Source organism: Teleopsis dalmanni, chromosome 1, assembly GCF_002237135.1.
Source record: "Teleopsis dalmanni isolate 2A chromosome 1, ASM223713v2, whole genome shotgun sequence".
Lineage (NCBI taxonomy): Eukaryota > Metazoa > Arthropoda > Insecta > Diptera > Diopsidae > Teleopsis > Teleopsis dalmanni.
The window spans coordinates 224,554,198-224,580,497 of record NC_051846.1 but is presented as its reverse complement, the minus strand read 5'-3'; the positions used below and the strand labels follow the sequence as shown (position 1 = coordinate 224,580,497).

The window sequence follows — 26,300 nt, the reverse complement described above, 5'->3', positions numbered from 1 at the left end:
ATTAATTATACAAATAAATAAATCAATTTTTCCTAGAAGCAATCGACATTGAGCCCAAAGTATTAGCAGCTAGTAGCACTTCATTTTTGGCATCAATAAATATTAAATCCTCTGAGCAGCAGCTGGGATATGGAAAAGGATATTCTTGTGTAGGTACAATTATCTCACAGCGTATTGTTATATCAGGAGCTAGTTGCCTTTCTAAGTAAGTTGCATAAAATTATTATATAGAAATGTTTATTATTAATGAAAATACATTTTTTAAAAACCTGTAGTAGCACTTCAATGCCTGCAATTTATCGTCCACCAAGTTGGTATTCGGTTGTTGTGGGATTTGCAAATTCAATTTCTTCACAAATGTTGCAATACAATGTCTTAAAAATATTACCACATGAAGCATTTAATGTTACATCATTGCTTAATGATATTGGGTTACTATTACTGAGCGGTAGCATTCCAACGAGTTGGTCAACAGCTAAAGCTATTCCATTAAATACCTTATCTATAGCAGATTACACACAATGCACAGCTACTGGTTATACGATCTCAAGTGTATGTTTTTTTAAATATTTATTGTTTGTTACAATATTCTATTAAAAATTATTTTATTTAATATTGTTCTTTACAGAGCTCAGGTATTTATAACCCTGTCTCAACAAGTCTTCCTGTACTTAGCAATTCCGTTTGCTCATATAGTTTTTCGAAAGTACAGTATTTTAGCACTTTGCCAAGCTCTATGCTTTGTGCTGGCTACAACTTATATGGCAATGTCAATTCTTGTCAAGGTTACGCTGGAGCACCCTTAATTTGTAATAATCAATTAGCTGGCATAGTGTCGTGGGGTAATGGATGTAATCTGGTCGGACCATTTCCTGGTGTTTTTACAAACGTTTCTTATTACCAAGAATGGATTGAAGCAGGCATTGCACAATTATTAACAACTACTACAACAACTTCAACTACAACTTCTACTACAACTCCTACTACAACTCCTATCACAACTTCAACTACAACTTCTACTACAACTCCTACTACAACTCCTACCACAACTTCTATTACTACTCCTACCACAACTACTATTACAACTCCTACTACAACTCCTACCACAACTCCTACTACAACTCCTACCACAACTTCTACTGTTACTATTCCAATTACTACAACTGCTACTCCTACTGATAGTACAACAGACTCCACAACAATAGAAACAACTTCCACTATAAGCGACCCAATTACTAAAAACTCGACAACTGTAGACCCGACAACTACAGATCCAACAACTACAGATCCAACAACTACAGCAGATCCCACCACAACGGTTTCTACTACAGTTAGTTCTACGAGCACGACTGCTACAACTGCTTCCACAGTTACAGTGTTCACTACAAATAAACCACATGATGAAGGTACTACTAAAAGAGATGAATTGAGCACTCCTGGTGGTGTTATAAATGATGATCATGGTGGTGGCAGCACAAGTATATGGCAACAAACAAAAGTTTTTATGTATCTGAGCTCTATTTTTTTATTCTTCTTTAATGTAATTCTATAAAGCTAGAACTAATAGATATTTTTAAAGCTTATGGAATGTTATCATATGTAGTATGTGTTTAGATCTGATATGAAGATTATACATATATATTTATTATTGTAAAGAGAATGTTAAGATATTAAAAGAAGTATTAAAATTATTTATATGAACAAATATAATTAAGAGTATTATTTATAATTCTTTTCAAATATAAAAATTAATAAATTGTCAGGATTTAGCAATTAATAAATTTGTTAAGTACACAGAATAACCTTATGCATGGTGAAAATAAATTTAATAGACGTAGATGTAAAATATATGGTATCAAGTTATGATTTTTCCAAGAAAAGAATGTGAGTATACAAATCAATAATAATGACCAAAAGTCTTATGCAGTAAATGGGCCAGTCAAATTGAGCTTGTAAAGTTTATTAAGTATAATATCAGTAGGAAATACCATTTAGAACACATAAAAAACAGAGAAATATTATAGGATAATAGTAGCATATATGGTACGAAAATCGAAGAACAGAAAATGAACAGAAAGAATTAAGCTTTGGCCAATAATAATGTATGGATCTGTTGTATCGTAACAGCTCAAAATTAAAGTTAATCTTAACTTAAATTAGGTGCGATTATGGTGTGACATTGGCATTAATATTGATCGAACTCCGATTCTAATATAAAGACATCTACATCATTTTTCTGATTGGCGATTTTGATATGTAACATATATGTATATATACCGAGCTCACCCATTGAACTGTACCGTTTCAGTATGCTGTATTTTTGTATTTAAAATTAAATTCTACAAATTCTTCAAACTCTTGAACTCTACAAAAATGTTGAAAAACAATGACAGTTGTGGCTAGTGTGACCTTAAAACCTTAATAGAGAACGTTTACTGACCATTAAATTATTATATGATAATAAATTAGAAATCGTACAGCTTGACAAATAAATATAGAAGCAATCTCAACCTAGGTTAATGGAAAATGTATTTTAACTGATATTACAAGATGTTTTATTCCTGATGGTATTATCAGAGAAGTATTTATTGAATACAATTAATTTTCAAAATTTAATTAGCAAAGCATCTGGCCGCATTAATAAAGTATAGTCGCTACAATCTAGAATAGTAAAAAATTTCCATAGAGCACAACCGAAGCTTCTAAGTATAAGAATTCTCTATTAAATCGTTTATAAAGATTCATATCTAAATATTACCGGATTGTGTTCCCCTTATTGAAAGCTTATTTCTTGTCACAACTATTCTCGAAAGATCGGTGTTTCAGTGTTTGAAGACAGTTTTAATTGAAATCAGTTTTAGATTCATTTCTAGGTGGCTTAGGGACATCTTTTTATAAATTTTTTAAAAATTATTTTAATTACTTGGACGTCTAAATTTTGGCATCCAAATTCTTTTCACTCACTATTATTTTATACGAATTGATTATGTGACAATTATTTTGAATACTTTGACATCGATGTATCGATAACCAATTTCTATTTGCGGTCACCATCGTCTGAAATAGACTAATTAAGCAACAATTAATTTAAATACTTGGGTGTCAGTTTTCAGGATCCCTATTTCCATGTTCAATCATCTTCATCTTAAATGGAAATCGAATCGACTGCTAATTTTTATTTATAACCATTTTGAACAACTTAATTTCGGCTTGTCCAGGTGTCCAAAGCATTTTGGACAGAATAATTTCTTTGCAATTAAAATTCACTGCTGGTCGCAATAATCTATAATATATTTCTATTTGCAGTCACTATAGTATTAGACAGAGTGACTATGCGACAATTTTTTTGAATGCTTAGACATGGATTATTCGCTTCACAATTTCTGTTTTCAATCATCATCATCTTAGATTAACAAATGCCAATTTCTAATTACAACCATCTTGGACAACTTAATTTTTGGATGTCCAATGCATTTAGAATTTAAATAGTTTTGGACAGATTGTTTTCTTTGCAATTACAATTCGGTGGTGGTACCAATAATCAGAGAAACCCAAATGTCTTCCTATGCTTAAATATGTATAGAAAAAACTATATATATTATCTATATATATTATATATATATATATATTTTAATTTAATTAATAAATGCTGAAATGTGAACTATTTAAACAAATTATGAGGTCATAGCTATGGCGTCACAATGGAACGCATAACTGAATTTAGCGTTTAGCAGAATAAGAGCATGAGCACGAGGGACTTAAGTTTTAAAAAACTTAAACTTAAGATATCAAAAAGAGGTTTGATAAGATAATAAAGAGCCGGCAATAAAGGTAGTAAATAAGTGCTACGTAATTTTGTATTGCAAAATTAATTATGAAAAATAGTATTTAAAACTCCTCTTTTATTTAATTATATATTTTTTGTGGAGTAATATAAGGTAATGAGGTGAAAGGCAATGAGGTGGTAGGAAAGGTCCATAATTCTTTTGCGAAAAAATGTGTAAGAAAGTTTTATAAACAAACACTATGGTATTTCCATACAAATATGTATAGAACCGACCTTAATACATTTTTCAAATACTTCGTAAATATTTTCGTTTAGATATTTTATTGTAGTTTGATTAATTCAATATTAATACGATATTGATATTATGTGGAATTAAGTTTTTGTTTATTTAATGAAGAATGCTTAATAAAAATATAAGTCAGCCTCTGATAAGATAAAAATTTTGTGATAGTTCGAATGTTTTTCATTTAGTGTGAAACTGTAATACAAGAAAGTGGAAAAATGCTAAAATTATTTCATAAATTATTTTTAATATATTTATGTCAACTCAATATATATTTAATTTCTGCAAATACAAGTGGGTTAAGACTTTTAAAAACTCTAAACATTTAAAAACTCATTAAAAATGACTTCATTCCCAGATAATACACACGGAAATTTCATTATAAAAGAAAAAGTCAACAATGGTGATCCAATATCAATAGCAAATGCACCATGGCAGGTTTCCATACGTCTCAAAGCTTTGGAGGAAAAGTCCTTTGGGAATGGTCAACTTTGCGGTGGAGCTATTATATCACAGCGGGTGATAATAACATCTGGACAATGTGTGGTTAAGTAAAACAAACACTTTTTTTATTTAATACTTAGGATCAATAAATTTTACTAACATAAAAATTAATTTTAGACCAAATGTGACACCCCGTGATTATTACCTTGGCAAGGAACTTCTCATCGTGATGGGTTCATCTTATTTATACGATAAAACTATGCACACACAAAGTTACGATGTAATGAAGGTTGTCGCAACCCCGGGTTTCGAATTGGCGCTGCTTTTCATAAATGGAGATATACCGAAAGAGAGCACAGTCATCATGCCTATACAATTTAGTAAAGTGGAACAAAAAACCGGCACAAAGTGCAACCTAACAACTTGGACTAGATCAACGAATGTATGTTAATATCTTTATATATTTTGTTATTAGTTTATTAACTTTTAATACATGTTATTATAGAATATAACCACACTTTCATCAGTGTTGGCAGTGACTAAAATGCGTTTGGAAAATAATGCCTTCTGTTCCACATATTATGCAAATAGTACTGCAAATACTTTTTGTGCTGAGAGCTTGTATGGACCGGGTGCTACTTGTCAAGCTGACATTGGAGCACCATTAGTTTGTAATGGCACATTAGTTGGTATAACTAATTGGAATGCGATTTGTAACAAAAATGACGGGTATCCCACCATTTTTACAAATATATCGAATTATTATGCTTGGATTGTCCATGCTAATTCCACTTTGGATTATACTCAATATAGAAATGCGGCTTTAGGATTTCTAAATAGTTATAATCTATTGTGCATTACTGTAGCACTAATATTTTTATTTGTAAGTTGATCGGTTTAGTTATCTTCCAAAAAATAATTATATTTTGCATGGTTAAAATATGTATTAAATAATACAAGAAAGTTTCAATATTGTAAAGTCAATGTAGTAAATATTATTGATATATTTTTAAAATGTATGATAGTAAAGTATTTCATATTATTATTGTTAGTAATACGATTTCTCGTTTAAATATTAGTTTATATATTGAACCTTCAAATTAAAAGGTTGCTTGCTGGACGTGGTGCTTAAGGAAAGTACTTGGGACATGTATATATTCCTTTTTCTTTTGTATTATATAAAATATATACTATACACATAATTTTCTTAAAGAAATAAAAAAACTGAAGAAATCAAAAATTTAAATAAAACGTGAACTTTATAATCAAAATCAAATAGTTTTCAACAAAATGTCAGGGTTCTTGACTTTATTAATAATTAAGCCTACACATTCTATAAGCGGGTAGGCTGATTAACAAAAAAAAAAACTTTTAAATAAAACTCATTAATATCTTCATAATTTTCTGCAAGTTTGATACATTCAATCCAACGCATTAAATTTTAAGAATAAAATGGAATGGCTCCATGGGAATGTCAAGTTATTGCGTTATGCGATTGGAAACTAAATGGGTATAGCCTTTCAGTGAAGCGGAACACAGTGACAATGTTAGATCTTTAGTGCTAGTAGTCAACTTTATTCGAACAAAATATGCATAGTCCTTCGAATAAAACTTCCTTGTCGATGAATTATTAATATTGGACAGAATTAAAAGTTTCCGTTTAAGTTTTCTTGATCAGAATCAAATCTAGTATGTTACAAAGAATGTGACTATAGTTCTGATTTGTTTTCCAGATAAAAACTAAAGAAGAATATTTTTCTCTTTTTAAATATGCCTAATTCGTTTATATAATAACGCAGGCCATGGGAAACGCGTCAGAGATGGAACAGCTTAGCGTAGTTGTTAGGATGAACCAAATTTTTTGTGTTGAGGATTTCCTGATATCAAATAGGAATATTTGACTATAATGATCCTGATATCTTTCATCTGCGATTTTATTTTTTATATAAAAAATTTTCATTTAATATTCTCCTTCTGGCATCGATCAAAGTGGAGGTGTTGCAAAGAATATGCTTATAGTTTACATCTGCTTCTAATCAGCGTCGATAATGGTCTTCTTCAGATAAGTTCATCTTGGTAGGATATTTTATCTTTTATTTAGAAAATAATCATTTAATATTCTCCTTCTGACATAGATCAAAGTGGAGGTGTTATAAAGAATGTGTTTATAGTTTACATCTGCTTCTAAGCAATGCCGATAATGCTTTTCTTCAGATAAGTTTCTCTTAGTAATATATTAACGTAGTATTAACGTAAGTCTGTCATAATCTGTTAACAGTTTTAGCTCCTTACGAACACCCTTTCTTGACGTTGAAGAGTTTCCTATATTAAACAGTGACAGATTCTGCTCCAGGCCCAGATCTAGAATCAAAGCCGGGGTTATAAAAACTATATATATTACTATATATAGTAATATAATATTATATGTATAAGAATAAGTATTATATATGACTTCAGTTATACTCAGTCACCAAGCAAAACCGATATTGTTCCTCTTGAGATAAACTCAAGGTAGTGTATCAGATAACCTAGTTGATAAGACAAATCAACTTTTTCGAGTTCCGCCAATCCAGAGTATCAAGTCAATAGTTATTTATTTTTATTACAATTTAATTTTCTCTTAGAAGTTGAGTTATGGGTCCACAAATTCTAGAATAATGCTCCGATATACAGAATTAAATTTCTTATCCAGTCCGTGTGATATTATATGTGGATTAATTGCAATTGACTAGGCAGCTAGCAAACTCTTTTGTGTTTGTTTGCTAGTTGCTGCAGTATATAATGGCTGTCCATCAAGAATCTCAAAGAAGAGTTTTAAGGGACTTGGCTATTTTGAACCTTTCAGTTAGCTTGAATCGAGTGGAGACTTTAATAAAATAAATTATAATATAACTTTTTTTTAAAGATTTCTTAAGTAGTTTTAAAATTTTTTTAATGAATAAAATTTATTCGTTTCCTTTACTATGATTGGTTAGTTTTATATCAATTACTTGAGCAAATTCTCCACTTCCCGCCTTGACTGATTACTCATACGTCACGCTAGACTCTGGTCAAAATTGTTAATTAAAATAAAAAGTTTTTTCCTTAAACTATTGACTTTTGGATTATTGTTTTTTTATCTATTAATGTCTGATAAGGAATTTATAGTTTTACATAAATAATTACGTATGTATACAAGTAATCTTATCTGTTTGTAAATTGGAGTTTATCTTGTGTTTATCTGATGATTGGCATAATTACGAAAATTACAAACTGATTTAGTATTGATTTTTGAATGATTTCTGATATCCAATTTGAAGTATTTGTGCAAATAAATAAAGAATAAAGAAATGAGATAAGATAAATAAATAATTTTGGTTCGTTTAGACTTGATTTAATTTTATTGGTGGTATTAAATCAGTGAAAACTTAATGTGTCAATATTAATGGTCAATAACGGCCGAGGTATAGAAAATTAATTAATAAGGATAAACAAGTGGTAGAATTTTATATATTTTTTTAAAAGAGAATTAAAATAATAATATATTTAAAAAAAATGTGATACAAAATATATTAAAAATAAAAATCAATAAATAAAATAAAATGTGGATAAAATTTTATTTAATATGTAAAATTATATTATTTTTCTATATTATTAATCCTTTGGTGTGTGGGATATGCGCTAATATAAGTAAGTTCCTCACAAAACCATTAATTATAAATATATTTAGAATATTGAATATTTATAACAGATATTATATAATAATTAAAAGTTAGTCAAATTCAAATAATTTGTGGCAAACAGTAAATTAAAGTCATTTATATTTTATGCTTTTTTTTTAAATTTTTTATGTGTAATGCAAAAGAATATTAAATAGTACAACAATACTTTGAATTTTTTTTTTTAAAACAATATTATAGTTCATCAGTTATCAGAATCATCAGTTAATGTCAGTTATCAGAAACACTCCACTATACGGTAATACACAATTTAGATAGCCCTGCCCATGTGCAAGAGAAATTCGAGCAAGAGACATCTGATCACTTTAAATACCAGTATCCATACTTATCTAAGATCCAAATGCAAGCAGCTGAACATTATAACTCACTCCAAAACTTCTTTAATCCTGTGATCGATCAAGTGCTATAATTTAAAAATGTATCATATTGATTATATAGCAGCTCAGCGTCTTTTTAAACTTGAAAGGAAAAAATATTTTATTCTAATGGAGTTGAATTGACATTCTTTTATTTTAACTACATATGGTATATTTATATATATATATAATATTTTATTTAAATATTATTTATGCATAATTACTCATTTCCCTTTGATTTTCATTATAATAATGTACACATCGGAAAGTGTTGTTGCTTGAAGAATATCAAGAGAAATAATTCACACAACATCAAAATAATATTATTCTTTAATAGATCTCAGACTAAGCCCAATTTGTCTGAACTACTGGAGCTAGTACACACCTGAAAAGTTCTTGTTCTTGAGAGAGGAGAAAATTATGATATAAGCGTCTTACCGAGTTGTAAGAATGGACCAGTACTATTCCGTAATATAGCCTTGGTATACAGAATTAAATGACTATTCGATATATTATGCGGTTTCATTGCATGGCAATAGAATTCTAATTTTAGAGCGAGGAATGTTCGTGTTGTGACTTAATTAATAGGATCTGGTATTTTCATAAGAAACACTACATTGAATTATAACTGCAATCGCAACTTACATAAACCAGACATTTCAGAATCAAACAAATACAGATACTACTGTGAAGATGACACAATGGAAGATTTAATCACCAAATATCTAACTTTATGCTGGGCTCAAACATTATGATTACTAGGGTTTAATTGTTGAGGTTTTGAGTATATTGAAATAGAAGAAAACGAGTGGTCAGATAAGATATAAATGAGGTTAACTTCTTAATACTAATAGGTAAATTTTTTAATGTGGAAGACTAAATAGTGTAACAAATATAGTATGGACAGTTATAAATGGAAGCAATATTAAGGAAAGGAAGGAAGGCAGGAAAGAAGGATAGTACAATAGTCCATAGTTGGTTCTGAGAGATAAAATTGATGCTTGTGTTATCATGCGTTTTCTCAACTAGGTTCTTATTTTTTTAGCATGAACATAACATGGTCAACGTGACATATTTTAATAAAATCCAATACTGGTAAAATAAAATTTCAACATAATTTATATGCTGATATATAGTTTCTTTAAATTTTAAAAAACTTTAATCTTTAAAAAAATATATTATATATTATATTCTGTATTTGATGTTTTGGTATAAACTACTGTCAGTAGAAACTGATTTATATACGTAATATAATTTTTAAAGTATCAACTGCTTGGCCTATTTACTTAATGAATGCTTTAAATATTATAATATTAAACTTTTAATATTAAAAACTAATGATATAATTGAGAAATATTCAAACAAATACGCACGTTATTGAAGTCCCCTGAAACCTTTTTTCGGCGACTTTTTTTATTAATAGATTATTGCCTTTAATTAATTTTTTCATTCATATAGCTTAGAAAAGCGTTTACGTTATACAAAAAAAAATACATTTCATTTTCAATTTACGCAAAATATTTATATACATATGTCTTAGAAGTATATACATAAATATATTTAATACAGGTTCAAAATAAATTTATTTAGCATTGCTTGTAGATGACTGATAATAAAATAATAAAATGACACCAAATCAGAAATCTAATGCTTTCAATGCCATAAGTGGTGGGAAATAAATAAAATAATTAAATGTGTAATTTAATCAGTATTATTTTTTTTTTTTCATTGTATAGTAATTAAATAAATAGCAATAATCGGTATTTTAATTTATATACTTTTTCAATAAAGGTTCAGGTAAGTTGCTATTTATAGCTACAAAAAATTGTAGGTTAAGAAGTTATCTCGTGACATCAATAGTATTCAATATAATGATAATATAAATTAATTAAACTTTTTTTTTGTGTATATTTTAGAAATTTAAAAATATTTTAATTTTATAATTTTTAGATTATTTAGTTTTTTATTCCAATTTAATATTTTTTGTTAAAGTTAATTATTTTAAAAATAATTATACACTCGTATAAATAATTATGAGAGTGTACGTGCGTGATTGTATGAGTGAATAAATTCTAATATATATAATGTTTTTTTTACAAAAAATTCACAAAAACAGAAGATTAGTCTACAATCCAGAAAAAATTAAAAATTTATATTGGAGGGGTTGGTTGTTACACACTGTTTCTCTGAAATAAAAACCAGCACTAATACTCTACTCAAAAAATCCAAAGTTTCATAAATATAAAAAGTTAGTTTCTAGTTAAAAACATGGAATAAATTATCTTGGAGGATGATTGGTTAGATGATTTAAATAAAATAAAAAAACTCTTTCCAAAATAAAAAAACACTATCATAATTTTACTAAAAGAAAAACCCTTAATATCCAGGTACAGAATGTAGTAGTCCTTAGTCCAAGAAATTGAAAAAAAGATATTGGATTATGTTAGGTTGGGTTGTGTTGGGTTGGCTCTTCAATTTATGCACGCATGGAGTGGATAATCTTCATCGTTTTTTATTTTTGCTTAGTTGGAGATGTTATAGGGTTCCTATTATTCCCACAGCTTCGCTTAAGTAAATCAGATAAGTATTGAAGACTATTAAGATTTAGATTTTATATTTCTAATGCGATAACAAACTTACTTAATGGAATAAGTAATTAAATCCATTTAATTGTGGTTAATATAATGTTTTACGGAGGCTAAGATTCAACCAGGATCGTTGCGCCATTAATGATGATGATGATGAATATAAAGTTTTGAGACAAATTAATTAGAAGATAATTTTATTCATATTTGAAGATTGCAATCCCGTTTTCCTTTGTTTTGTAATTCTGCAGCTAAATTAATATTAAAAAGTCATATAAATAAATTATGATTTTTATTTTATTTTTTGAAATCAACAAATTATTTTCTAAATCTACGGTCTTGTGACAGGAAACTATATACCACATTACCACACTTATACTTACATATGGTATATATATTTATTATATAGGTAAAATTAAAATTTTTTTTTGTAAAAATATTGATTAATTAGTTTTGCTCGAAAAAGAAGATATTTATATTTTAATCATTTAACAATTAAAAATATTATTTACAAATTAAAGTTTTATAATTGAATTTTCAAGAAATTATGATTAATTACTCGAATTACTTAATTATAATATTATATTTAAACTATGTAAAAATACCAAGTAAGCTTTTCATTGTTATGATAAACACGTATATTTATCTAATGTGATTATAGTACTATAGTACATAGGAAATTAGTTTATATTTTTATACCTTTTGAGCTCTGTTATCTTTGATAATTTTTTTGATGGCGAAATATTTAATATTTTAAGAAGTGTTATTACATGTAGACTTATGCAGACCTCGCAAATTAACCGTCTTATCAAGTCGTCTAAATAAGGACTGTTGTCCATCAAACTAAATATTATCTAGGTTACTGTCTTAGGTAAGCTAAGTATACTACAAAATGTGTCTGATTTTTTTAATATAAGTTTTTCATTTGCGCGTATATCAGATATTTCAATAATTTCAAAATAAATTACAAACAAATTTATTAAATTTTTTCAGATATATATCGATATCTTATTTTTTATACTTTAAATATTTTAATTTAACATATATATTATTTTTTTTCTATAGATAGTATTAATCGAAATGATACTAGTTTAAAGAAAATCGAACAGAAAATTATTGGCAGCGTTAAAATACCGATAACTGAAGCACCTTTCCAAGCGTCCATACGTCTAAAAATTTACGAAAAACTTGGTGGATTTGGATATGGACATTTATGCAGTGGTTCTGTGCTATCGCAACGTGTGATTATAACAGCAGCACAGTGTAGTGTTGAGTGTGTTAATTATTAATAATTTTAAAAGAGATATCTTTTACTTATATATTTTCAGTTTAAGTGTATCGCCACCGAAGAAACGTTTACCAAAAGAGTATACAATTGTTTTGGGTGGTAATTCGTTATATGTCAAAGATAATTACACTTTACAATACAATTTAATACAAATCGTACCGCATGGCGCCTTCAACTTGACATCTCTAAGCAATGACATAGCGCTAATGTTGATTAATGGTTACATACCGTGGACTTGGCCTACAGTGCGATCAGTTATACTGAACAGTCAACTACTGACAGAAAATACGACTTGCACTATCACCGGTTGGGCTACTACGGAATATGTTAGTTTATCTTTAATTAAATATTTACTCAAAAAAAAAAAATAAAATTAATATAAAAATCAATTTCAGGGTCAAGTTTCTGATACATTATTAACAGCAAGTGTGCCTATAGTTGGTAATGATGTCTGTGCTAAAAGTTATGGGAATCTATCTCAGAGTAGTTTGTGTGCCGGTAATATGAGTACAGGTGGTGTAGATACATGTCAAGGTGATTCAGGTGGTCCACTTATGTGCAATGGAGTTTTAGCTGGCATAGTATCATGGGGTAATCAATGTGGACTCAAACAATATCCAGGAGTTTACACGAATGTCTTATACTATAAAAATTGGATTGAATATGCAAATAGAACCTTGGATTACAATTATTATTCAACAGGAACGATCAAATCACTATCAAATTTCTTACTTTTGAATTTCTTACTTTTGATGGCTTGTGTTTGACTTTTATTCTAGCACGTTTATAAGATGTTTTATTTACTAAAGTATTAAACTCATATATACTAAATTAAAAGACTGATGTACATAGATTCGAATTTTATTTACTTTTTTCAGATTCTGAACATTTCAATATAATGTTTATATTTTATGAATTCGGTATAATAAGTAAAGTTATAATTCCGTCGTATTTTTTGAATTATATATTTAATGATAGATCTATTATTATAGAAAATAGATATAAAATAGATAAACTGGAAGAGATGTGTATATACTTTTCATAAAGTAAAGTATTTACTTTGAGTAAGAATAATACTGGTTAAACTATTACTACATTGACTAATAATAGAAGTATACAAATGTTTAAAACTTTCAATTCTCATCGTGTTTAAATAATTTTAGCTATATGTACTTAGCGAGTTTCTTTTAGTAAAATCGATTTACCTGGATTATTTTAATATGGACTTTTCAAAATAGATAAATTAAGATATTGAACTCTACCGTATGATGTAAGCAGTGGAGATTAATCTCACAATGTAAACGTAGCATTAGTTGATGTTTTCTGGGACCGATAATAGACTTAAATCACTTATAGATATGTGTATATACTTTTAATAATTTCGAAAGTATTTATTATTTTAAGTAAGAATAATAATAGTTAAGCTATCATAATATTTACTAGAAGTAGAAGTTTAGAATCATTTAAAACTTTCAAATCTCATTGTGTTTAATAATTCTGTTTCTGAATTTTTTTAAGCCAGGAGTAAGAATAAAAATTATGTTCGTTCTTTGTAAAAAATGTTGGGTATTACGATAGTGATTGGGATTCATAAAGAGTATATTTTATTAAGCGTATTTATGGTTTACTAGCGAAATAAAGAAGGGGAAATTATAATTTTCAAAAGCCGCTTGTCATCGCAAAGATTTGATCAGAAGATTTGAAATATGAGAAATAGTAAATTGACTACAATATTTGACGATATTTGGTTTTTGCAATGATAAACTAAAGTTAGATATGCATAAATAGATATGTATTATATAAAGAGGTTTCTTCGAACAGTAGTGAAATACAACAACAAAAATTTATTTTTTTTATATTATTTTAATTAATTGAATTTTTGGCTGACCATACAGCTGTTTCGAGTATTGCCAAATACCCATCATCAGTGGTCTTGGAAATAATTCTTGTATTTAATTATTCGTAAATAATGTATTATATGAAATTGGTGAAATTGTAAGTTCAGATAATTTACTAATGTTTATTAAGATTTACTTCCGGGCTTTTTCTTGTTACTCATGAGTTCAGCTCATTTTTATAACACAAGTTATTTCTTGATATACATTTTCTAGTTATAAGAACCGACGAACTAAACAGAAGAAACCCACGCCATCCAATGACATCAATTTCAATAGATGTGAGCAATCCTTGCGCTTAAATTTATCTGACTATTTGATTAGAACGTTGAAAAATGTTGAATCAAAAATTAAGTTACGTTAGTTAAGTAAATGATGATCATAACCTATCGAATTAATAACTGCTTAATGCGTTCAGTGCAAGTATATATATATTAAAATTATTGTTGTGAAATCGCCCACCGCTGTTATTGCTGTCAGAAGAATTCTATTGTACCAAATTACACAAAGCACTTTAAAGCTTTATGAACAAATTCCGGAACTAAATCTAATAGCTCTTAACCTGTTCTGGTCATTGAAATTCCATATGCAAAACCTAACTTGTCTGTGCGTAGCTAGACAATCACAAAGAATATGCATAGTTATCTCCTTATCTTTGAGGCATAATCTGCATTTCGAATTAGGAGATAATCGAATTTTATGTAGGTGATATTTCAAATCATAATGATCCGTACTGAAATCTGTTAGCAACCTTAAATTACCTTTTGAGATTTTAAGAATATTTTTGTACGAGTACAGTTTGATCAGTGCTTTGCTTTGTCTAAGCCCTGGGAAATCTTTCCAGTACATCAACCGCAAACGATTGCCCCCCTCTCCTTGATTATTTGTTTTGTACTGACTCAGTTTAACAAATGGGTTGAGGGCTTATAATAGCAGTTTTTGATGTAGTTCTGGGATACTCATCACAGGTTGTTCATTTTCTCAAATTCTCCTGTGAGCCGGAACCCATTAAAGACCTGTAAGTAACTTAAGAAGCTTGTAACACGTGAAAATCACTGCAGGTATAAATATAGTGCTACTTATTGTCTCTTGGTGAGTAGTAATTTATGACATCACTAAATAAAATTAGAAAACTCACAGGAAAATGTTGATTTAATTCAGACTTTATATTAAATTTTATTGAGATATATTTGCTATTTACTCCATATTCATTATATTTAAGAAATTTTTTATTTGTACTCGTAGTATTTTTTATTAATAATAAGTTTTTATTGCATATTTTTTGACGGATCGTAATAATTAAACTTGTAAGAAATCACCTGTTAACTATTTTCAAACTAATGATTTTTTTTAACAAGTAAAATTATGGTGACTTACCGATTATTACTATCTAATATTATCGTTTTATTGCTTCCATGTGTACTGGTTCGATAAGTTTCGATCATGATTAGATAATGCTAACATTTGTCGAATTTGTATGGATTGAGTTTGTTTAGAGTTGACTTTGTTACTATTCAGTTTAGTGAAGACAATAGTTTAATATTATTTAAAAAATTATATATTATTATTATCAACTAATATTAAAATAAATAAAAAATGAAATACATATTTTCATATAAATATATTTTTATTCTTCTGGCCGTGTTATGTTTGAATAATATTGAAACTGTGAAGGGGAATTCCTGTAAGTTATTCTTTATTTTATTTTTATATAATCAATAGGAAATATGAAACATTTATTATAAGAAAGGTGAATCATAAGCAGAAATTTATAATTGTTGGATAAGAAACCTTAACTCATATGCTATAAAATACAAAATTATTCTGTATGGTTTTTGTATATAAATTAATTTAGATTATACATATAATAATGAAAACTTATACATATATATGGTATGTCATAAAATAAATTATTTCTTATATAGAAATTAATTTTTTTTATTAAATTTTTATTAAATTTATATAACAGATGCATTAACAAACGAAAAACAAAGCAGACTTACAGGAGGTTCAACAGTGGAGTTAACAAAAGCACCCTTTATTGTATCAATCCGCCGTAATACCACATCAAATCAATTCTCCCACTTATGCGGTGGAGCTCTAATAACCCAAAGAGTAGTCATCACAGCAGCACATTGTTTTGTAAAGTAAGTAGTCATTCTTTTCATAGGAGACGGATTAATATAATTGTTTTAAATTAATTTCAGTTCAAGTTCTGTCACCTTAGCATATCGCCCAGTCAAAGAATTCAATGTAATGTTAGGATCTATAATGTTAATGCAGCAGGATTTATACACAACTATATTAGATATTCAGAAAATATTGCCACACGAAAAATTTACAATTACTGAATTACAAAATGATATAGCTTTGGTCTTCCTGAATGGCTTAATATCATGGTCACATCCAGTTATACGTGCAATAAGCCTACAAACTCAGGAGACTCCTTCGAATACACAGTGTACGGTATTTGGCTGGGGTATAAACGATAAGGTTGGTATTGTTTTCTAAATTATAAAAATCTTTGATATATATTTATATTGATATATTATATTTTGTTTACAGCAAGAAATTAGTTATTATTTAAAAGCTGCATATGTGAGTATTAGTACTAAGGAAGAATGCGCTAAAATTAGTACTTATGGCACCTATGGCATATTTTGCGCTGGTTATAGTCCTGGCGGTGTTGGTGCCTGCGCCGGAGATATTGGTGATCCACTTGTTTGTAATAATCTTTTGACGGGTATTGTATCAAAGCCAAATTGTGGAGAATTGGGATATCCGGACACTTATACAAACGTATCTGAATTCTATAATTGGATAAAGCAAACTAATGCCAGTTTGGATTATACTAAATACGGTGATGGTGCAGCTGGCTTTAGTGAATCAAATGTTTTGGTATTACTCAGTTTGAGTATCGTTTTTAGTTTAAGTTATTTATTAAAAAATGATTGAAAAGTATTTAATATGAGTTATTTTCATAAATTTTATAGAATTTGTTATTTAGGAAACGTTGGATAATAAAAGTTTGTACTTTTTTAACTAATAAATACGAGTATATTAATAAAATAGTTTCAATTAGTTAATTGATTTGAATTCGCACAGATTTTGAATTTAAAAAAATATTTTTTATTTGTGAATCAAAAGTCATAACCACTAAACTTATTAATTTAATTGATCTTTAGGAAATTACATTCATTACATTTTAGGATAGGATATTACATTCATATTATTATATTGAAGTGATGATCTACACTTGAAATGCTTTTGTTTTATATTTGTCTAAAAATATTGTAGAATATGTAAATATGTATACGTTTTCGATACAGATCTGTTTACAAAATATGTTTTAGCTCCTTTATCTCCTTGAAGAGTATAGGGCATAAGGGACGCATTTTCATCTTGTACGATTGTTTGCGATCACTTTTAGTTCGTTTCATGATTACACTGATGCGCAAGTACCGGCATGCAGCGCTCGTCTCCATGATTTTTTTTGTCTATTCTCTTTTTAGTCTACTTTTTGGATTCCACTCCAGTGCTTTTTGATATATTTTGGTTGAATTTTTACGAAGAGTCTGGTCAATCTAGCGCTATTTGTCTTTTTATGAAGTTTACTATTGGTTCGATGTTGAGTTTTCGGTAGAGTTCTTCATTGGTTATAACTTTTGCCCAAGGTAGTGCTTAGTTATATACTTAAATCGCCGAGTCTAGAACTTTTTAGTTTTTTTTTATATGTTACTAGTAGTCATCGATCAGATCAGGTCAGATGCATAATGGTTATACAACAACAGATAGAGAGGTATGTAACGCTCTCCCAACGTATTTTAATATATTATATTATTATACATTGAAAGAAAGTTTGATATTATTAACACATACAATTTGTTTGCTATATACATATATATGTGACTTTGCAAAGGAAAATGAAAGTCATTCCAACTTCATTTATGGGTAAATACTCACCTTGCTCACCTGTAAACATACGAAACAAAACAAGACCGTCAAAGATGCTTGCTGGGGTTACCACATCAGACATTCTGCGTCGCGAGATATAGTATGTTCTACTACTCATAATCATATCAATAATATATTAAGAGTACTACTTTTGTTTTTGATGAATATATGTCTTTTTTTTAATTGATGACGTATATTGAAGTTAAATACAAATGATGAAACCGATAAAAATAGTATCTAAAGTATTAGTATACAAATGATATTTACGAAAGCCTAAAGTGCTAAAATTTTTAATTAATTAGAACATCTGAGATACTTATGATGATAATAAAAAAGTTTTTCTTATCAAATTCAATTTGACATCCGATATATTCAAATAGTACCTTTAGAGAACTAGTGGAGTAGAGTATTAAACATTTTGAACTAGAAAAATGTTACTGGTGAAAATGTTAATAGTATTTATACTTTATATGCAACAGAATTGTTATGGTAAAAGTAAGTAATAGCAACTTTTAATACTAACCGATCAAGATCATTATTTAAGTAGAAAATGTATGATTCCTGATATTATACCTAAAATAATATATTCATTCAAAAAATATATATTCTTTATATTTTCTTTTGAAATTTAGCCCAATTTGCCCAAACAAAAATTATTAATGGCACTGAAGTTAATTGGTCTGGAACAAAGTACCAAGTTTCCTTACGTTTGAAATTTAATGACTGGTTTTTCGGTGCCGGCCATATATGTGGTGGAACATTAATCAGTACAAAAGCTATACTTACAGCAGCACATTGTATGTTGGAGTAAGTTCTTTCAAAATATGTTAGATACATAACCATAGAATCATATATATGAATTTATTCTTACAGTTCCAACAAAAATTTGCGAGATGCAGCAGTTTTTTTGGTAGTTATGGGTAATTTAAATAAATATCAGCAAAACCAAAATACACTTATTTACAATGTCACTAACTTCACTGTACATGAAAATTTTAATGACACCACTTATGAAGCAGATATAGCTATTTTGTATATAGATCGAGAGGTTCCAGTAAATGACAAACTTGTACAACCCATAGCGTTAAATGAACAAAGCAATTTATTGGACGGTATTAATTGCATAGTCACTGGTTGGGGTAAAACAGAAACGGTAGAATTAAATACATATAGTATTTGTGTTTATTACATATAATGTATGTGATTTAGGGTTCTTATGCGTCACAGTTAATGGGTGTAGAAGTAGAAATTATTGATCGAAACCTTTGTTCTCTCAATTACGGTCCCTTAATACGTGAAGACATGATCTGTGCTGGTTACATGAATGGTGAACGAGATGCTTGCTTTGGTGATTCTGGTGGACCTTTAGTTTGTGATAATAAACTAACTGGTGTGGTTTCATTTGGTTCAGGTTGTGCAGAACCTGGTTATCCAGGTGTTTACATAAATGTTGCTACTTATTTTCATTGGATAAATGAAAAAATGAATGTGTGGCCTAATTATACAGCTCATATAGGCGAAACAATAGATTATGAGACAGTAAGTGGGGTCAAAAATTTATTAGCTAATTTGAGCCTATACTATATAATTATGTTTCTTATTTTTGTAATTGAATAAATATATAGTTTTTTGTATATATAGTTGGAATATGTGAGTCTATATACTAACAAGGGAATAAAAGTTGCAAATAAACTTTATATAAATAAAAAATTTGGAAAACTGTTTGAATTACTGTTTTTACTAAATTACATTGTAAAATTTTTATTAATTTTTAAGAAATAGAGATATATATTTTATTATTAGCTAATTATTATTAGCTTACAGGAATAGACTTTTTAAATTTCTTGATGGCCTCTCATTGTGTTAAGAATAAAATTTATCACTGAATTGTTTTTATTTATATTATTTGATATATAATAATTATTGTTAAGGGAATGTGGCATTGCGGTCGTCGGGTCTATTTTGTCCTTTTCTGGCTTGAGAGTAGATCTCTAAGCCTTGGGTCGTCAAAAAATAGAAGTATGAAACTTATATACTTTACAGCGTTTCATTGCCTCTGCCGTAAGGGTTTACATTCCCAGGAGTCAATTCCGTTTGTGCATTAGTGCAGGGCATTATTAGATATAAGAAAGATGCAAATTATTTGGGGGCCTTCGTTTTAAGACACACTGATGTAGTGCAGCTAATAGGAAGAACACTGGTCAAATAATACTGAAGGTTAAAGTGTTCTTCAAATTTCCTTTCTAGATCTAAAGTGTTCAGCTAAAGTCGACAAGAAGTATTGAAATGTTAAGACTTGATATTATAATAAAATTTCTAAAAAAATCTCATGGGATTAAGAATTTGATATTTGAAACTAAAAGTTTCTAAAAAGCACTTTAAAGGAAATATTTTTTGTTTTCATATGTCATAATTTACATAATATAATTATGAGTCGAATATCCTTAGTTTATAGAATTAAAATATCAAAAATTTGATTTTCTCTATATATGTACAACTCTTCCTTCATAAGACAAGATAGACACGTTTAATTTTGATTGACATATATAATCAAAACGTACCTACTTCCGATTTAAATAAGATTATTAACGATGTGCTATAAAAGATAATTTTGATTTACTAAGTTTAACAATAGGATTTAATGCTTAACCCTTAAGTGGCTTCATAAATCAGTTTTCATAACGCTTTAACGTTGCTACCATTTTTAAAATATGATTTCGTTATCAGTAAAGGCAGGAACGGATTTCAAACTCCGGCTATATAATATAAGTTTTCTATTAAATACACTTACTTAACACAGCAGTATAAATGTATTACTAATGAAAAGTAATCTACTGATATACTCGTAATATATGATATATATTATATTTATATAATAATAATATATTGTATATACGTACATGAGATAGTATTTGAAGTTGAAGGATTTTTGTTCAGTGCTATTACCAAGACTTTTATGAAAGAGATATACACATTTAATTGAAAATTAATATTGTTATATTATTTAAAATTACATTTAATTAATTTTTTTTGAAAAGAAATAATTCTGTGCTAAATTGGGTAAAGCAGAAAAAGATTGATCTACTTCAATTAGTCTGTAATTTTCCTATAAAATTTGGAGAGGAGATTGGGTGTTTCATAAATAACCATAAGTATTAATAAACTCAACCACATCGCCGATTTCTGGGCTATAGATTTATGAAGTTAGTGTAAATAATAAGTGGTATTTAAATCTGGATTTGTATAGGCGTGAGCAGTGGCATAAAAGGCACTCAGGTGTCTTTTTCGTGGACACCAGGAAACATTATTATTATAGTACGGAAAAAAACCAGGAAATAATTGCGATGTGCTAGTATTACTGTTCTATAGCTTAGAGGTCTGTGAGAGCAAATATTAATTAAAAAATATCCATTTTCTATCAATGGATAACGATGACAATTATCAATGGATAATCAGAATCAGGTACGGTCTCTTACCTTGAAGTGCGTAGAATAAAGTTCTAGAATGGAAACGGTCTGGCATGCGAGGGGATTGTTTTTAGACCGTACATCGGACATACCACTATTGTTACGACATAGTGACGATGCATTAGGCATTTTTAACCGTCTTCTTCGCACAACGAAAACAAAAAAAAAGCTATTGTCAGGTAAAAGTCATCATCGTTTTTTTTTATCGTTCTTCTTTTTTGTGCTCCTATAGTATCGTGTATTTTGATTTTGTGAATTGCACGCACGTATTTTACCCTGTTATCTGTTTAAGCAGTAAGTCACTGGGTTTTTAATATTTAAGTCTTTTTTTGAGGCCAGATCAGTTTATGCTTCCCCGTAAATAAAATGATCGATTCTCCTACCTATTATGGTTGCCTCGGTACTTTCTTGCTTAACTGACTTAAAGCATTATTTCGATTAGTTCAATAAATATGATTGACTTATTTAAAGAATTTAATAATCTAAAAATAGAGTAATAAAAAACTTGTTTTTATTATGTCCAGTAATGAAATAGTAATAGGGGATTTACAGTAAGTCCCCTACCGTATTTTTTATTTTTTTTTATTTTTTTATATTTATTAAATATCAAATATTTTTAAACATCTCAATCCATTCGAAATATATTTTAATTCATAATAATAAAAAAAAAAATATATTGTCTTCTATAACAGCGTCGTTTCCTTCATTGCTCCTGATTAGATTAAATAATTTATGACCCTCGATTTCTATACTGTATTCATGCATATCTTCATTGATATTAAAAATAGATTAATTTTGATATACAATAAAAGAATTTTGACAAAGCCACACAAAAATTGGAACCACTTTTAATACGTAGCTAAATTTCAAAGGTGAAAGACGTCTTGAAAAGTTACGTTTTCAATTAAGAAAAAATTTAATATGTCTTTTCTTAGACTTTCATTGGTGTTATTCTTCCTAGCTTTAAATACTTCTACTATTTGTAAGTAAAAGTTCAGAGATTTTTGTGTATTGTGTGATATTAATATAGCTCTATTGTGTAGTGTGTGCTCCGAATAATATAGGATATGGCGCATATTTACAAAATATTGATGGAAGAATCATAAATGGTACATTGGCGACTTTAAATGACACCAGACATCAAGTTTCCATACGTCGTAAGTTAAATGATGGTTACTTCTTTGGTACTGGACATATATGTGGTGGTTCACTAATCGCAGATAATGTAGTACTATCCGCGGCGCATTGTTTTGTAGAGTAAGTTTTTTTTATAGAGTGAATTTTTTGCTAATAGAATGTTAATAATATTTAAGAAATCTGTGTTCGATTAACCATTTATAAATAGAGCAATAAAACAAAAACAACCGATATGACACATTTAGCATAGTGACATTGTATCAGTGACATTCCACTGAAGTGTATAATAAAAAATTAATTATAAAATTTAATGATATGTTATCATCAGGGGACACCCTGCTTAAAAATATATCTGTTAGCATTTCTAGACAGATTTTTATCGGTTCCTTTGTAATTATTTTTATTACTGTTGTAAAGTCTTTATTTAACTTTCAGTCTTTATTTATGAATGAACTTTATATTAAGTAGACGAATGAATTTTGGGTCAATAGTCAAGGTGTTTATAATGACACAATAAAATGCCATACCTTCAAAAACAATTATTTTGTTATAAGTATCTCAGTGTATATAATTAAATATGATAACAAAATTAATATTGAAAAAAGGTTTATCTTATAGATATTTGATAATTATTGCTATATTAAATTTTTTTTTGACTTTGATCACATTTCGTACATATATTATCACAATATCAGATATCACACATAAAATAGACGTCATAGACAGATTGTTGAAAAAGTATTTATACAAATAAAATTTTAATTTCAAATAATTAAAAACTATCTTTATATATATTATTTGCACATATAATTATTTTTTAAAAATATTTTAAAAACCATATAATTTTAAATTTAATAATTTTAGCCAAGTTGCTTATAATGGCACATTTTTACCTGCCTCAGACTTTATTGTCGTAATGGGAAATCTAGATCGTTTTGAAAAGAATAATACTCTTACATTTGAAGTCAAAGAACTTCTGTACCAAGTGGATATATTCAATTTAAGCACTTATGAAAAGGATATAGCTTTAGTGCTATTAAATGGTTCAGTACCAACGAACCAATCGAATATTAAACCAATTACGCTCAATCACGAACCTGTTAAGAATGGCACCATTTGTCAAGTTACTGGTTGGGGACAAACCGAAGATGTAAGTAATTTCATACAGCTTAAAAACTAATATTTAAAATATATAAGTTATTTATAATAAATAAATTTATATTTAGGGTTATTTATCAGATAATCTAATGACAGTAGATGTACCCATTATCGATGTTGGAGATTGTCAAAATAAAACAGATTTTGCCGATGGACTCATTCGTGAAGGCATGATATGTGCCGGTTATTTAGAGCAAGGTGAAAAAGATGCTTGCGGTGGAGATTCTGGTGGTCCATTAGTTTGTAATAAACTTTTAGCTGGTGTTGTTTCTTGGGGTATAGGTTGTGCACAACCAAAATTACCAGGTGTTTATACTGATGTCGATCATTACTATTCATGGATTGAATCTAATGTCAATAAATGGAATAGAGCGAATAATACAGGAAATGGTACTAAACCGGGTGGTAATGATGGTGGATTAACAAATTTCCAAAGTTCTGTTTGGTTAATTAATTTTTATATAATCTTGACAATTATTTTAAACAAAATTTTTTAATCATATAACAGAATTGTGATTTGAATAATGTTGAGATATTAAGAAATTTTTTGTTAATTAGATTTATAATAACAAAAATATATATGGTAATAATAATAATGTTGAAACTGTGTTTGTCGTAAAGTTAAATATTAACTTACCAACGTTCCACTTCCGATATTTCTAGTTCCTAATTGTTTGATAAAAATCACAATAAAGCATTGTTCTTCATAAAAGATTCTGAATTGTTTCTATATTGCTTTTATTCTATGTGTTAATTTCTTTAGATCACTAATATGCGGGTTTAAGAGGTACCAACTTTCATTCCAAGATTTACTTTAATTTGTTACAGTATACTTAACTGTAAAAAATATATGAGGCGATAACAAATCCCTTTATCGTATTCTAAATGTGGTATTTCTTCATGTAGAATTCATGACAAAACCACCATAACTGTATGGTGGTCTTTATATTAAAACCCCTGTTGGTTTCGTAATAGAATCAACTCGGTTTTTGCGTTTATAAAATTGTATAGAGTGATGGGAATCTTCATAAGGATTGAAAACTGGGTTTATTCTAAATATTTACATTGAAGATTAACATCTTCTTAACTATTCATAATGTTTAGTCATATATTATATAAATAGCATTATGGTTTTAAAATTGATGTAAAGCTATTAGACTATATATTTCATTAATTAAGTTAATAGATCTTATGGTAAAATCTATATTATAAAGAAAACTAGTTAAGAAAACGTAAGGAAATGGATAGTATGAGCATTATATATGATTTGTATATATCATGTCTAAGGAATTAATATAATATCAATTTAATTATGTTTTTTTGACTATTGTCCATTTCTATATCTTGACACACAAGTAGACAGTGTATGTCCACGATTTTTTAGCTATCTTAAAGAACTAATAGCATAAAATCTTATAAAGAGATGTTTTCTATATGAATGGAAGATGAAAAGTAGATAATAGACAGATGAATTTTAAACGTGATTTAAAAACGAAGTAATCGATCGACACTGTCATGTGTCCGATCTTGTAAACTATATTTTTTTGAGTAGTTTTTTCAATATCCTAATTTACGTAGTATAGATATATTTCTACAAACATGATTAAGAATCTTATATTATTATGTTTTTAAGTTCTAATTTATGGTCTATATGTGGAACATAATATATATACTGCAAGAAATGTTTAAATTAAACAATATTCATCCTAAAAGTTGATAACAAAATTATAAAATCATAAACATTGTGGATTGTAAGTCTCAAGAACTACAAATTTTATCTGTTTCTATAAAGAGAGTGATATACAAAGTATACAAAGTTCTTGTTTTGGTTGAACTTGGGATGGTTCAACTGTTTTTGAAAAACATTTCCAGTTCACTATCCTTGTTAACGGTGAAACACCAGTGGGATTTATGACGCGGGCATCAATGTATGGAGATAGTCGCCGTCTACATTTAAATATATATATATACTTCTAAGAAATTGAATATTATTTCTATTTATTATTACTATATATATATCTAATATTAATTTGCATATTTATATACATTTAATCATGTGTGTAACTACATAAGGCAGCTATATCAGATGAGGTGCAGATAATTTTGATATATTATGTCGATTTTGAGATATTAGCTGTGTTTCAGCAAACATGATCCGCTCAATTTTACATGCAAAACAAAAACAATGGGGTGAACCAGCAATTGATCTGGTTCACTTTCTGGTTCA

General features: G+C 28.2%; 5 protein-coding genes across 5 annotated transcripts; all 5 read left to right on the top strand.

The window, feature by feature from the left end:
* Positions 1-42: 42 nt before the first annotated feature.
* LOC119667849 (transmembrane protease serine 9-like) lies at positions 43-1,670 on the top strand. The gene is made up of 3 exons (XM_038077189.1): positions 43-205; positions 276-552; positions 629-1,670. The coding sequence occupies exons 2-3, from the start codon at positions 286-288 to the stop codon at positions 1,550-1,552; spliced, it is 1,191 nt and encodes a 396-aa protein (XP_037933117.1). The 5' UTR covers positions 43-205; positions 276-285; the 3' UTR covers positions 1,553-1,670.
* A 2,609-nt stretch (positions 1,671-4,279) lies between these two features.
* On the top strand, positions 4,280-5,409 carry LOC119667848 (trypsin-like). Its single transcript, XM_038077188.1, has 4 exons — positions 4,280-4,364; positions 4,429-4,621; positions 4,692-4,956; positions 5,020-5,409. The coding sequence occupies exons 1-4, from the start codon at positions 4,289-4,291 to the stop codon at positions 5,404-5,406; spliced, it is 921 nt and encodes a 306-aa protein (XP_037933116.1). The 5' UTR covers positions 4,280-4,288; the 3' UTR covers positions 5,407-5,409.
* Positions 5,410-10,214: 4,805 nt separating this feature from the next.
* On the top strand, positions 10,215-13,229 carry LOC119667520 (trypsin zeta-like). Its single transcript, XM_038076822.1, has 5 exons — positions 10,215-10,257; positions 10,381-10,386; positions 12,240-12,447; positions 12,503-12,788; positions 12,858-13,229. The coding sequence occupies exons 1-5, from the start codon at positions 10,215-10,217 to the stop codon at positions 13,227-13,229; spliced, it is 915 nt and encodes a 304-aa protein (XP_037932750.1).
* Positions 13,230-15,953: 2,724 nt separating this feature from the next.
* Positions 15,954-24,680, top strand: LOC119667519 (transmembrane protease serine 9-like). Its single transcript, XM_038076821.1, has 12 exons — positions 15,954-16,041; positions 16,327-16,504; positions 16,565-16,850; positions 16,923-17,304; positions 18,944-19,118; positions 19,185-19,464; positions 19,521-19,850; positions 19,937-19,961; positions 22,671-22,760; positions 22,822-23,035; positions 23,780-24,065; positions 24,142-24,680. Exons 1-12 carry the CDS (start codon positions 15,954-15,956, stop codon positions 24,568-24,570), a joined length of 2,763 nt encoding a protein of 920 aa, XP_037932749.1. The 3' UTR covers positions 24,571-24,680.
* Positions 18,719-19,977, top strand: LOC119672412 (trypsin-7-like). Its single transcript, XM_038083456.1, has 4 exons — positions 18,719-18,806; positions 18,944-19,118; positions 19,185-19,464; positions 19,521-19,977. The coding sequence occupies exons 1-4, from the start codon at positions 18,743-18,745 to the stop codon at positions 19,926-19,928; spliced, it is 927 nt and encodes a 308-aa protein (XP_037939384.1). The 5' UTR covers positions 18,719-18,742; the 3' UTR covers positions 19,929-19,977.
* Positions 24,681-26,300: the final 1,620 nt, after the last annotated feature.

What these genes read in the sequence shown, in the direction of transcription:
- LOC119667849 (XM_038077189.1), top strand. Translation starts at nt 286, where the DNA reads ATGCCTGCAATTTATCGTCCACCAAGTTGGTATTCGGTTGTTGTGGGA. An exon ending in CTGGTTATACGATCTCAAGT is followed by an intron (nt 553 to 628) that starts GTATGTTTTTTT and finishes TGTTCTTTACAG; the next exon opens with AGCTCAGGTATTTATAACCC.
- LOC119667520 (XM_038076822.1), top strand. Translation starts at nt 10,215, where the DNA reads ATGACACCAAATCAGAAATCTAATGCTTTCAATGCCATAAGTG. An exon ending in GCAGCACAGTGTAGTGTTGA is followed by an intron (nt 12,448 to 12,502) that starts GTGTGTTAATTA and finishes ATATATTTTCAG; the next exon opens with TTTAAGTGTATCGCCACCGA. An exon ending in GTTGGGCTACTACGGAATAT is followed by an intron (nt 12,789 to 12,857) that starts GTTAGTTTATCT and finishes AATCAATTTCAG; the next exon opens with GGTCAAGTTTCTGATACATT.
- LOC119667848 (XM_038077188.1), top strand. Translation starts at nt 4,289, where the DNA reads ATGCTAAAATTATTTCATAAATTATTTTTAATATATTTATGTCAACTC. An exon ending in TTTAATTTCTGCAAATACAA is followed by an intron (nt 4,365 to 4,428) that starts GTGGGTTAAGAC and finishes CTTCATTCCCAG; the next exon opens with ATAATACACACGGAAATTTC. An exon ending in TCTGGACAATGTGTGGTTAA is followed by an intron (nt 4,622 to 4,691) that starts GTAAAACAAACA and finishes AATTAATTTTAG; the next exon opens with ACCAAATGTGACACCCCGTG.
- LOC119667519 (XM_038076821.1), top strand. Translation starts at nt 15,954, where the DNA reads ATGAAATACATATTTTCATATAAATATATTTTTATTCTTCTGGCCGTG. An exon ending in GCAGCACATTGTTTTGTAAA is followed by an intron (nt 16,505 to 16,564) that starts GTAAGTAGTCAT and finishes AATTAATTTCAG; the next exon opens with TTCAAGTTCTGTCACCTTAG. An exon ending in AAACAATAGATTATGAGACA is followed by an intron (nt 19,851 to 19,936) that starts GTAAGTGGGGTC and finishes ATAAATATATAG; the next exon opens with TTTTTTGTATATATAGTTGG.
- LOC119672412 (XM_038083456.1), top strand. Translation starts at nt 18,743, where the DNA reads ATGTTACTGGTGAAAATGTTAATAGTATTTATACTTTATATGCAACAG. An exon ending in GCAGCACATTGTATGTTGGA is followed by an intron (nt 19,119 to 19,184) that starts GTAAGTTCTTTC and finishes TTATTCTTACAG; the next exon opens with TTCCAACAAAAATTTGCGAG. An exon ending in GTTGGGGTAAAACAGAAACG is followed by an intron (nt 19,465 to 19,520) that starts GTAGAATTAAAT and finishes TATGTGATTTAG; the next exon opens with GGTTCTTATGCGTCACAGTT.